Below are 13,415 nucleotides of genomic sequence, written 5' to 3' on the forward strand. Positions count from 1 at the left end.
GGTGGGGATGAAGAGAGAGGGAACTGGCCTTCTTCCCTTCCCACCAGTCAGCCGTACTCATCAGCACCTTCTCTGGGCCCAGCACTGGGCTAGGCCTGGGGGACAGAGCTCATGGTCAGAAATGAGCAGCTCAGCAAACTGGTGAGAGAGCCGAAGGAGACTTGGAAGGGGAGAGCAGGAGGCCTCCTTGAGGAAGTGGCCTGTAGGTTAAGACCTAAGAGATAAGCAGGAGAGAGTTCGGCATAGGGACCAACATGAGCAAAGGTCCTGAGGCCGAACAGAACATGGCATGTGAGGAATAAGCAGCCTGGCCCTCGACAAAGCTAAGGAAACCCTGCAGACCATGGAGAAAGCTCTGAGACTCAGGCTGAGCCTTGGTCTAATAATAAGAGCAGTATAATAGCTAGCATTTACTTAAAGTCTACTATGTGTCACGTATAGTTCTAAGCCCTTTATATGTATTACTGTTGAAGTTTCACAATGTTCTTGTGAAATAAGTACATTTTTAATCCCCATGTTATAGATGAGGTCCAAAGCTAAATATCTTAGTCTATCTAATATCTAATTCCAAGACTTTTTGAGTACCTGCCTATTCTTTGCTCTGGCAGCCCAGTTTGGTGGAGAAAAAGAAGTTAATTTGTCACCAGCCTTGGCCTCATCCGGATAGCACTGCCATTTTACAAATGAGGAAGCTGATACTCAGAGAGCAGCAGGACCTGGTCCAGGGCCTTCGGCAAGGCTGGCATAGCTTCCTCTGCCAGCTCATGTTGCCTTCTTGGGTAGCCCTTGGGACAGAGTTGGAGGAGAGCAGCAGAGGAGAGAGAACCAGAACTAAGGCCCAGCCATGGCGGGAGGTAGAGGGAAAGAGGCAAAAGTTTTCCAGGAGAGCCGATCAAAGGGAAAAGTTTTCCAAAAGAGCTGTCCAAAGATGAAATGCTCCACACAGGAGGGAGGGAGCCCCTGCTCACAAGTGTGTAAGCAGAGAATGCCCTGGAGATACTCCATGAGTATGGACCATCTGGAGTGAAACAGACCTACTATGTGATCTGGATGTTCCACCTTTCTTTTTGTTTTTTTCCTTTCAGTTTTTTTTTTTTTTTTTTTTTTTTTTTTGCGGTACGTGGGCCTCTCACTGTCATGGCTTCTCCCGTTGTGGAGCCCGGACGCGCAGGCTCAGCAGCCATGGCTCACGGCCCCAGCCGCTCCGCGGCATGTGGGACCTTCCCAGACCGGGACACGAACCCGTGTCCCCTGCATCGGCAGGCAGACTCTCAACCACTGCGCCACCAGGGAAGCCCTTCCTTTCAGTTTTATTGAAGTATATTTGACATACAGTACTGTATAAGTTTAAAAGGTTTATAGCATAAAGATTTGATTTACATACATCATAAAGTGCTTACCACAGTAAGTTTAGTGAACATGTCATCTCGTATAGGTACAAAATCAAATAGAAAAAAAATTGTTTTTCTTATGATGAGAACTCTTAGGATTTATTCTCTTTAAAACTTTAATATATAACATACAGCAGTGTTAATTACATTTATCATGTTGTACATTACATCCCTAGTACTAATTTATCTTATAATTGGAAGTTTGTACCTTTTGACCACCTTCTTCCTTTCCCCTCCCCTCACCACCCCCGCCCCCTGCCTCTGGTAACCACAAATCTGATCTCTTTTTCTATGAGTTTGTTTGTTTTTTAAGTACAATTGACCTACAACACTATATTAGTTCCTGCTATACAATGAAGTGATTAGGTATTTCTATACAATTCAAACTGATCACCACAGTAAGTCTAGTTAAGATAAGTCACCATACAAAGATACTACATAGTTATTGACTATATTCCCCACACTGTACATTTCATACCCGAGACTCATTTATTTTGCAACTGGAAATTTATATCTCTTAATCTCCCTCACCTATTTCTTTCCTCCCCCTAGCCCCCTCCCCTCTGTCAGACACCTGTTTGTTCTCTGTATCTATAACTCTATTTATGTTTTGTTATGTTTGTTCATTTGTTTTGTTTTGATTGAGATTCCACATATAAGTGAAATCATATAGAATTTGCCTTTCTGTCTGACCTATTTCACTAAGCATAATACCCTCTAGGTCCCTCCATGTTGTCACAAATGGCAAGATTTCATTCTTTTTTATGGCTAATATTCCGTTGTGTGTGTGTGTGTGTGTGTGTGTGTGTGTGTGTGTATCATTTTCTTTATCCATTCATCTGTTGATGGGCACTTTGGTTGCTTCCATATCTTGGCTATTGCAAATAATGCTTCGGTGAACATAGTGGTGCATATATCTTTTCTAATTAGTGTTTTTGTTTTCTTCAGATAAATATGCAGGGAGTGGTATTGCTGGATCATATGGTAGTTCTAGTTTTAATTTTCTAAGGAATCTCCATACTGTTTTCCATAGTGGCTGCACCAGTTTACATTCCCACCAGCAGTGCATGAGGGTTCCCTTTTCTCCACGTCCCCACCAACACTTGTTATTTGTTGCCTTTTCAATAATAGCCATTCTGACAGGTGTGAAGTGATGTCTCATTGTGGTTTTGGTTTGCATTTCCCAATGTTTTGTGGTGTTGAGCATCTCTTCATGTGTCTGTTGGCCATCTGTATGTCTTCCTTGGAAAAATGTCTATTCAGATCCTCTGCCCATTTTGTAATCTGGTTATTTGTTTTTCTGAGTTGTATGAATTCTTTGTATATTTTGGATATTAACTGATTATCGGCTATATCATTTGCAGATATCATCTCCCATTCAATAGGTGGCCTTTTAGTTTTGTTGATAGTTTCTTTCACCATGCGAAAGCTTTTTAGTTTAATGTACTCCCATTTGTTTATTTCTGCTTTTGTTTCCCTTGCCTCAGGGGACATATCCATAAAACATTACAAATCAAAGAACATACCACCTATGTTTTTTTCTAAGAGTTTTACGGTTTCAGGTCTTACATTTAAGTCTTTAATCCATTTTGAATTTATTTTTGTGCATGGTGTGAGAAAATCATCCAGTTTGATTCTTTTGTATGTAGTTGTCCAGTTTTCCCAGCGGCATTTGTTGCAGAGGCTGTCTTTCCCTGTTGTATCTTCTTGCCTCCTTTGTCGTAGATTAACTGCCCATATAAGTGTGGGTTCATTTCTGGTCTCTCTGTTCTGTTCCATTGGTCTATGTGTCTGTTTCTGTGTTGGTACCATACTGTTTTGATTACTGTAGCTTTGTAGTATAGTTTGAAATCAGGGAGCATGATACCTCCAGCTTTGTTCTTCTTTCTCAAGATTGTTTTGGCTATTGGGGGTCTTTTTTGTTTCCATACCAATTTTATAATTATTTGTTTTGTTCTGTGAAAAAAATGCCATTAGTATTTTGATAGAGACTGCACTGAATCTGTAGATTTGTACTCCACCTTTCTGAACCTCATCTGGGAAGTGAGGATGAGTTAGGGGTGAGCTTGAGCATCACATGGAAGGTTGGATGGGTATCTTGTAAGGTCACTTTTGAGTCTCTGACTCTGTTTCAAGGGTGAGCCTTGGTCCTTCTCACCCTGGACACTGGGAGAGGAATGAAAGGCTGTGGACATCTACTCATGAAAGAATAGGGAGTTACTTACCAAGGATGAGATGAGAGAGGATTGAGATGAGGGGAGTTCTCAGACTGCCAGGGAATGAATGCTTATGAGCAGGTAGCAGCTGCCCAGGAGCCATTAAGCATTTGGGCTCTGGAGCCAGACTGCCTGAATATCAAATCCCTACTCTGCGATTTATTACTGTATGGCCTTGGGAGGTCACTTGACCTCTCCATGCCTGTTTCCTCATCTGTAACTTGGAGAGTAATGATAGCACTTACTTCATGGGGTTATTATGAGGATTAAGTGAATTTGCATACATGACGAAGCTCTTAGCACCATGCCTGGTGCATGGTAAGTGCTCAGTAAAGAGCAGCCATCACTCCCTGGGAAGGTGGTCAAGAGCCCCAAAATGAGCATCTGTGCCCCCAGTAAATGCTTTTCTGAATTATCTCTCTCTGCCTCCAAGACTAGCACTCCACTTCTGAGCTGAGGAGGTGGAGAGCCCACGCTCGCGCTGCTGGGCGCGATAGCTTTCTCAATTCCCCAGCGGAGGTGTTATCTCCTCCTGGCACAACCACTTCCTTTTCTGAGAAGTAAGCACATCTGTCAGGCTTAGCTTCTTAGAACTAATGGTGGGGGAGGAGGCGGGGGAGGAGAGGCTGGCAGCTGACGGGGCAGACTTAGAGAAAGATTAACATGAAGTTTGCTGTGAGGATGCTCCAAACATTACCTACAGCCCAGATGGCTTGGGCCCCGCATGCCACCCTCCTCAGCCAGTAACACCAAGGTCACCTTGCTTTACCAAGTGCTTTCATCCCCTGGTCTCACCATCACTGCCTTGTGAGGTCAAAGCAGGAGAAACTAAAGCTCAGAAGTAGAGCGGCCTGCTGTGCCGCCCACAGCTGGGCTGGCTAGACTGAGGTGTCGGCCCAGCAATCTGGCAACCCATCTCTTTGTCCTGCCCCACTGAGCCGCCTCTCTGAGTTGCCCACATCCAGGCCCGTGTTCCCCAGGGTAGAGGAGAGAGGCGGTGTTCCTCTCACGTTGCTGAGGCCAACAGCTCCCCCAAGAAAGCCAAGGGAAGTGGATTCCAACCACAAACCTCACTTCTTCCGAGTCTCCGCCTGCTGCTCCCTGCCAAGAGTGATAAGACCTCTTCGTTTGCCCCACCACCCACCTTCCTGCCATCTCCTTGGGATCTCCTAGCAAGGCCTCATTTGTCTATTTAGCCGGCATTTATCAACCTCTCCCCCAGGGAAACTGAGGCCAGGAGCAGAAAGCGACTCCCGGCCTGCCCATGCAGGGCTGTGGTAAGGCCGGGTAAGGTACAGTCTTGCTGTTCCTGGCACTTTCCCTGGGCTGCTAGGAGCCCCTTCCTCTTCTCCACCTACCTCTTTCCTGAAATAACCAAGCAGGAAGGAAGCAGTGGGCCTGGGCCCTCCAGAGTCACCCTAAAGGAAGGAAGGGCCCGTCTGGCAGAGGTGCTTGTAATCCACTGAAGGCAGGACGGAAGGGTTTCACTTTCTCTCCTGGCCTTCGTCACATCCTTTTCCTGTGGCACCCAGTTCCCCTCAGCTGGCTAGGGGCCAGAACTCATTCATTCAGCTGGTGGCCTCAGGCCACCTTCTTCCTCCTAGAGGGACTCAGGGCTATAGGCCTGGCCCAGAATATGAACTGGCTTCTCTACTTATCCACTTGGGACAGATCTCTCAGTATCTCTGAGCCTCGGCTTACCTGGGCTTAGAGTGAGGACCTCCTTCAGTAACAGAAGTGCATGCACCTGGCCCATGATGGGGCCTTGAGGCAAATTATCCTTTTGAAAGTGAGCAGAGTGCTGTGTAGAGGATAGGAGCAAAGGCACTGGAGCCAGATTGTTGGTGCAGGCAACCCAGCCATGTCACCAGGTCACTGTGTTACCTTGGGCAAGTCACAAATCATCTGTGGGCCTCGGGTCCATCAGCTGTATGCTGGGTTAATAGTAGTACCCACTGGCCGACAGAGCGTAGAGACAGTTAAATAAACTAATCCACAGAAAGGGCCAAGAAGAGTGTTTTGCAAGATAAGTGCTCGGGAAAAGTCAGCCACTGCTGCCGCCACTGAAGAGGCTAGTTCTCTGTGGGTGGAGACAGCAGGGACCCAAGATGGCAGGATTGGACATCAGAATGAGCAGGAGGCCAGAACTCAGACAAATCCCAGTCCTACCACTTCCTAGATAGAGCTTGTGGGGAAACGCTGAAGCCTCCATCTTCACGTCTGTAGAATGAGGCCCTGATAAATGTTCTGAGGATTAACTGAAAGTAGTCATTCATTTGTTCATCTCAAATAGGTTCATTTAGAGCGGCACCTGCTATGTTCCAGGTACAGCACCAGGTTCTTGAGGTAGAAGTGACAAAAACTACACGCAGTCTAGTGGGGGAGACAGGACAAAAAACAATCACTCAAGTGAATGTGATTGTGCAGTCACTCAAGTGAATGTGATTTTGATTGTGCAGGGAGTATGGCCTCCTTGGAGTAAAGCGCTTTAGCTCAATCCCTGGCACAGGTAAAACATTCAGCTGTGTGATAAAGGTCAGCTGCCATAATAACAGATATTTTATTGTTATTTAAAAAGTGAGGACACTACGGGCTGGAGAATCGAAGTAACCTGCTCAAAGTCACACTGCTAGGAAGAAGGATGGAGACGTGGGAGGTGAGAGAGGAGAAGGGTGGGGAGTGGAGGACTGACCGGATTCAAGCAGGAACTGCACTCCAGCCCCTGGCAGGGTGGGTGGTCCGCTGGCACTTGGGCCACTGCCCCAGGGGCACTGCTGTGCCAGCCTTTCTCCTGACTTCTCCAGGGTTGCGGGGGGCTGCAGGATAACCTGCATTGTGCAGTTGGCTGTCTCTGGGCAGAGATCTAGCTGAAGCCAGTCTGTGCCTGTCTGGATGGACCCCTGGTTTCAGACACGGGTCCTTGGTCCCTGCCTGCACTGAGCCCCCAGACTGATGGGCGAGACCGACATACAGAGGGCCTCAACCTAGGGACGCCCCTGCCTCTCCTTCCCGCCTCAGGGCCTTTGCACTTGTTGCTTCTGGTGGAACATGCTCCTTTTCACCCGAGATTTTTAGTCCTCCCTTGGCCACTGCCACCTAGTCATTCAGGTCTCAGTTTAAACCTCGCTTCCCCAGAGAGGCCTTTTCTGGCCACTCCACCTACATCAGTCCCCTGGTATTCTTTATCACCTGCCCAGGACTTACTGTCTTAAAAACCTCATCATGTCTGAAATTGTCTTGCTTCTTATTCTCTCTGCTTCCCACTAGGACAGTGTTTCTCAACCTTTTTCTCTCTTCACCACTTCCCACGAAGGAGTCCTTTTAGACATGTTTGTCCTAATTGCCCTGCCGTGACTTTGAATACCACGGCTGTACTGTGATCTCTTTCTGTGCTATGCCCCCCGCCCCCCACCAATGGAGAATGCATGGACTAGAATGTAAGCTCCGTGAAAGTGGGGACCTTATTTGTCTTGTTCACTGCTGTGTGTCCAGTACTGGGCCTGGAGCATGGTAGGCACTCAGTAGTTAACGGTGCGAACGAAGGTCCAAAAACTCTGGGAGCACAAAGGAGACATTCCTCGTGGAGTTGAAGAGGGATAAATAGGGAAGTCTTCTCGGAAGACAGGACTCCAAAGTGGAGTCGTGTAAGCTGAGTAGGGTTGGCTGACTGAGGAAGGGAGGTGTGGAGAGGGTGACCAGTTAAAGGACACAATGCTGGCAAAGGCACAGGGGCATGAAACGCTCCAGAGTGTGGGGCTGGGCCATTCCACGCATGTGGCCAGGTCTGTTGGAGGGAGGACCTTGAAAGTGGCCCCCGCCTTAGCTTCTCCTGGGGACCCTGGTTCTTGTCTCGCCACTCTGAAGGGCCCCGATGCTAGAGGGTTGAGTCCAAGCTCTACCACAAACAGGCTATTTGAAACCGTAGAGTGCGCAAATGGGTTGGCCTTGTTGACTTGGGGGTCTGCCAGCCTAGGAGTCCACGGTTCTCCCATGGAGGTCATTAGCCACTGCCTGTCCCCAGTGGTCCTGAAAACCCCACATGGATCCCATGGTAGTGGTCATAGTTACAAAGAGAAACTTGCCCCACTTTTGCCCTAACCCACGCTGAAGATGGGTCTCCTGAAAGCCTCTGTGACATCAGAGACCTCCCTACAGCCCACTCTTACGTCTGACCCCCTGTCCACCACACCAGCTCTGGCTCGCAGCAGTGGGGGCTTATCTCTGCTTTTCCAGACCAGGGCAGCTCCGCAATCCTGTTTATTTATCCAGAGCAGGCGCCCGCTGAGAAAATGGCTGTGTTTGTTTCCAAGTGTGTCGTGTGAACCGTGGGCTAAATATACCCACACCACTGCCTCCCCGGCACCCGCCCTGGAACAGCACGCCCCGTTTTGCTCTTGCTCTCTCTGCAAAAGCAATTCCCAGAATCCTCTCTCCCCCCTCCCTAGGAGAAGGAGCTTCTGAAGTGGAGATGAAGGTTGTCCAACCACGAATGCATGGGGTGGGGGTGGGGCTGGGCAGATCAGAGCCTTGTCTCTGTGGCACTGACAGGAGAATGTTTCCGCCACCCTAGAATAACTGTTCCTGGACAGTGAGTGCTTTGTGCCTTGCAGCAGGGCCTGTTTACTCCAGCTCAGCCTCAGAGCCGAAATTTTCCTGTGGCTGCCAGCCCTCTACTTCAGGAAAGTTCCCATCGAGGGAGCCAGGCCTCTCCCACTTTGGCTGCAACCCAACGTCCCTGGTTTCTTGTGGGGCATTTGGCCCCTTGGGATAACCCAGAGCCTTCTGGCCATGGCCTCCCTCTCCCATGCTCCCCACAGCCCGGGAGTCTCCCTCATCACAGATCAATCTTTTTTGTGACTTCACCTGGCCCTCCTTCACTTGAGACCAGAAAAATTTTAATTCCTGTAAGAATTTTCTGGTCTGCCAACACCCATGGAGGCTAACCAGGATGAAGGCCAAAGAGTAGGGACGCTGGCTGCTGCCACTGCCCCTGCCCTTCTCTCCCCAGACCCAGGGCTCCACCTCCACTGCAGCCCCCCACATAGGGAAGTGTCCTGCTGTAGCAGCACTTGGGTTGGGGCCAGGCAGTCCTGGGTTTTGATCCTAGCTCCGCCACCTGTTAGCTGGGTGACCCCAGGCAAGGTCTTTCCGACTCTAAACCTCAGTTGTTTCACCTGTGAAATGGGGCTCAGATCGCTACATCTGGGGATTCTGATGAAGGTGAAGTGGGATGACAATGTCTGGCACTTAGAAGACATGTAAGACCTTTGTTCTACTCATGTATTTATTGAGCACCAACTATGTGCCAGACACGGTTCTGGGTATATAGAAACAAGACAGGCTCTCTGCCTCATCGGGCCATGACTACTGCAGGAGACAAATCAAAACAAAGACCAAGGGTAGGCTCTGCTTCTGAAAAGTGCTGAGAAGGAAAATAAAGCCAGGTAAGGAGATAGGTAGAGAGAGATCAGGGTGGTGGGTACCATTTTAGACAGGGTGGCCAGGGAAGGCATCTCTGAGGAGATCACATCTGAGCAGAGTTAGGAGTGAAATGAGGGAGCCTGGGGTCAAGTGCTCCAGGCAGCAAGGGCAGCAGGTCCCGAGCTCAGCGGATGTTCAAGGAACAGCAGGGAGGCCAGTGCCACTAGAATGCAGTGTGCAGTGGGGAGGGGCCGAGTCCTATCGGACCTCGCTGGCCGTGGTGAGGACTTGATTCCGTGTGTGATGTGGAGCCTTGGAGAGCTCGAGATGGTGGAGTGACATGGTCTGAATGGTGGGGTTTTCCCCACCTGCCTGCCTTCCCCTCCCAACGCCTTTTCCCCAGTAGATGGTGAGCTTTCTGGAAGGGCTCTGGCTCATGCATCACTGCTACCTCCCTAATGGTTTAATAAATGTTACGGATTTTTTGAGCCAAGGTGGCAGCTCAGTGCGCGTGGCCCTCTGCTAGGTACCAGGGACATGAACAGACATGACTCTGACTTTCTAAGTGCAAGGGAAAGCTGTTGGTGTGCCACGATCTGACCTATGTTTTAAAAAATCTTCTTGGCGTGGAGTTAAGGGGATGTCATCAAGACTAGAAGTAGGGCCCAGCAAATATCACAGTGAGCAAACTGGCCGGGTGGGACCTGGGGCCAACCAGAAATGGCAGGCGCTGTCTGAGGGAGCCGCCTGGTGACTCAGCCACCAGTCGGCCCAGGTAGAGGTGTGGGCCCACGATGTGAGTTCTTGGTGGAGAGGCAAGAACACAGTCTCTGGAACCAGCCAGTGGTCTGTTCCCTCCCTAGGCACACAAAGCACACTGACTTCTAGGCACCAGGCACCAGGTTTGGATTCTGGTTCCACCACAGAGTTGGGTGACCTGATCAAGTCCCTCAGTGCTCAGAGGCCAGGCTTCCTGGTCTGTCAGTGGGGAGAGACAGCATTGCTGAGAGGATTAAAGGACAGATAGGGTGCGAAGCACACTCATTAAAGGGTGCTCCAAGCTCCCCTCTCCCTGTGCCACAGGCTGACTCAACCCCAGGCCTGGTCATTTAACCCACTGCCCCTCCTTCCCTGTATCACATGCTTCCCTCCTGACTAGCTTCAGGGAGAGGGCTATTGCTCACCTCCTCCTGGGCCCAGGGTCACACCCCCTGGGGTGGGGGACAGGGCCTCATAGACCCCATCCCAGGCCTGCATTGTTATTACCCGCTCTACTCTGCCCTGCCCTGCCCACCCATCAGCCTGCCCTGGTCAGAGGCTCCCTCCAGATCTGCCCTGCTCCTGAATCACTCTGGGAATTTAGCCCTGGCTCTTTTCTCTCCCTCCCTCCCTCTGTTGCAGCAGTGGAAAGGCTGCGGCCTGGTGGTCCTGCACCACCCTTGGACTCAACTCCAGGCTCCTCCGAGGCTTCCAGACTGCACGTGGTCCAGCTCTCGCTCACCCCTGCACGCTCATCTCCCTTCTCCTCTCCACCCTGCTCCAGCCCCCTGACCTCCTATCAGTTCCCTGCCCCTGCCCATCTCTTTCCCAGCTCAGGTTCTGAAGTACTACTTCCTAGCTGTCTGACCTTGGACAAAACTCTTTCCCCACTCTGCACCTATTTTCTCAGCAATAAAATGGGTTGGCTGTCCCCAGCTGAGGGTCAGGAAGAAGGGCAGCCCTTAACCCTTTATCTGGCCCAGAGTGGGCATGGACGGCTACAGTTTTTCATTTCACCAAGGCCATCGCATGCAGATGGTCCCCCTTTGTCCCAGCCACATTACTGTTGAGGACTCGAACAGCATGTTCCCTTCTCTTCTGTCTCCCTGCAGGACACTTTCGTGGAACTCTACGGGAACAATGCAGCAGCCGAGAGCCGGAAGGGCCAGGAGCGCTTCAACCGCTGGCTCCTGACGGGCATGACTGTGGCTGGCGTGGTTCTGCTGGGCTCACTCTTCAGTCGGAAATGACCAGACACTGACCACCCACTCACCCGCCCACCGCCATCCTGCCCTCACCACAGCCCTCCGTCCAGCCACCGTCACCACCAGGAGAACCACTACATGCAGCCCACGGCCACCCACACATCACAGGGTTGGGCCTAGACCTGGTCCCCTCATTTAGTTTTCTAGAATTTACCATGCTTCTGTGAAAGCCGCCTTCCCCGACACCACCTCAGTTCTCCCGGCCTCAAAACCCACAAAATTTCCCCAGAATCTGCCCCGTGGAAGCTGACAGGTTTGGGGGGATTGTGACTGGGGGCTGCAGTGCCCTGCCTGATTGGTGGAACCCCCTGCCCCCTTAGCCTCACTGAGGATGCTTTCCTGCCAGGGAGCTGGAAAATTTTCTGACCCTTTTCCCCAGAAAGAGAGACTAGATTGCCTTCAGTTTGATGTTTGTGGCCTCAGAATTGATCATTTCCTGTCTCTCCCTCCTCCTGGACCTGGGCTCCCCTTCCATTTATCCCCACCCTCCAAGAGCCGCTTAGGGGCCACTTCTGACTAATTAGGGATTCAGGCTGCTTGGGATAAAGAAACAAAGACCAGGACCCCCTCCCCACCTCTGGCCTGGCCAAAGTCCCTACCCTCAATCCCAGTGTCCTCTAGAGGCCTCTGGCTAGAGGCCAGCCCCACCTGGGATGGGGGAGCTGTAGCTGCAGGAAGCACCCCATGCCAAAGCTCGGGTGGCCCTTGCAGTTGAGCACCACCCCAGTTCCCTTCCCCTTCCCCGGCTCCCATGAGCACGACTGAGGGACCGACTGGGCCCAAGATAGATGCCCCAGAGCTGTTTATGGCCTCAGCTGCCTCGCTTCCTGCAAGGAGATTGTCCTGTGGCACCTTTGCCTTGGGCTGCTGCCCATGGGGTTCAGGGGCCTCCGCCCAGAGGTGAGGGGGAGCCACAGGGAACAGCTGTGGGAGCCCTGGGGTCTTCCCTACCTCAGGCAGGAAGGGCAGGAGAGAGAGCCTTGTGCGTGGGGTGGAGGTAGGGCTGGCTGGAGGGGCCAGTCCTGCCTGGCCTGAACGATTTGTGCCCCACCCCCGTTCACCCTGGGCAGCCGGGCTGCCAAGGTCAGGGTGGCCTGGCCAGGAGCTCTTCAGGCCTCCCTCTCTCCTCTGCTCCACCCATGGCCTGTCTCATCCCTGGGGGTCCTGGCCTGGCTCTGGCCACCCCGGGCTCTCTGCTGTACATATTTGAGACTAATTTTTATTCCTTGTGAAGATGATATACTATTTTTGTTAAGCGTGTCTGTATTTATGTGTGAGGAGCTGCTAGCTTGCTGTGCGTATGCACGTGGCGAGCTGGGGCCCGGAGACTGAACGGCTTGATGCTCCCTCCCCTGCCCTGGTCCGGGGAAGCCAGCCAGGGGTCCTGGCTCCTGGGGGGCACCTGTCCCTCCCCCAACCCCCACCCGACACTTGTTCCAGCTCTTTGAAATAGTCTGTGTGAAAGTGAAAGTGCAGTTCAGTAATAAACTGTGTTCACTCAGTGAACAAAGGGCCTGGGCTCTTGTGTGCTCTGGGACAGGGAAAGGAGGGGATGCTTGGCTGGCAGAGGGGCTGCAGGAGAGCTGGGTACTGGTGCTGGCTCTGCTGCTCTCCGGGGAGGACCTTGGACAAGTCCCTTCCTCCCTCTGGGCCTGAATTTCTCCACCTGTACACTGGGTTTTTATTGAGCACCTGCTGTGTGCTGGGCATTGGGGCTGTGTATTAACAGGACAGACACAGTCCCAGCCCTCAGGAGCTGACATTCTAGTGGGAGAAACAGTCAAGTGGCCACTTGGCAAGTGTTTACTGAGCCCTGCTCTGTGCAGGCACAGTCCTAGGCACTGGGGATCCTGCAGGGAACAAAGCCCTTGCCTTTACGGAGCTTCCATTCTGGTCAGGGAGACAGCCAGACGAATACAAGGGTGGCTGGCTGTTGCAGGGCAAAAGTGGAAACAGGATGACCCTGAGGAAGCATGGCAAGACATGAAGGACGTAGTGGGGAAGGAGGTAAGAAGGAGTCAGACTTGAGATAACATTTTAAAGATAATCCCACAAGATCAGCTGATGTATTGGAGAGAGCTCTAGGAAGAAAGAGGAACCAAGGGTGCTTTTGAGGTTTTGAAATAATGATATTATTATAATCACAAAATGAAGCACACATCTGAGGCCAGTGCAACACAAGAGGCTCATAGTGAGTGCTCTAACAGCATTTAATATGGAACCTGAGCCTGTCTGGGAGTCAGGGAGGGCTCCCTGGAGGAAGTGATATCAGAGCCAGGGCCTGAAGAATCTATAAGAGCTATCCAAAAGAAGCAGGGAGACAATAAGAGTGGTCCTGGTGAAGAAGAAGCAAATGCACAGGA

General features: G+C 51.2%; 1 protein-coding gene across 5 annotated transcripts in view; it reads left to right on the plus strand.

The window, feature by feature from the left end:
* Positions 1-11,454, plus strand: part of BCL2L1 (BCL2 like 1) — a 50,311-nt gene extending 38,857 nt beyond the window's left edge. For all 5 annotated transcript variants that reach the window (XM_082600348.1, XM_082600349.1, XM_082600351.1 and 2 more), the window contains exon 3: positions 10,900-11,454. In XM_082600348.1, coding sequence (XP_082456474.1) covers positions 10,900-11,037 — 138 coding nt within the window. In that variant the 3' untranslated portion in view covers positions 11,038-11,454. The remainder of the gene's footprint in view (positions 1-10,899) is intronic.
* Positions 11,455-13,415: the final 1,961 nt, after the last annotated feature.

The sequence above is a fragment of the Mesoplodon mirus genome, assembly GCF_964341445.2.
Source record: "Mesoplodon mirus genome assembly, chromosome: 15".
Lineage (NCBI taxonomy): Eukaryota > Metazoa > Chordata > Mammalia > Artiodactyla > Ziphiidae > Mesoplodon > Mesoplodon mirus.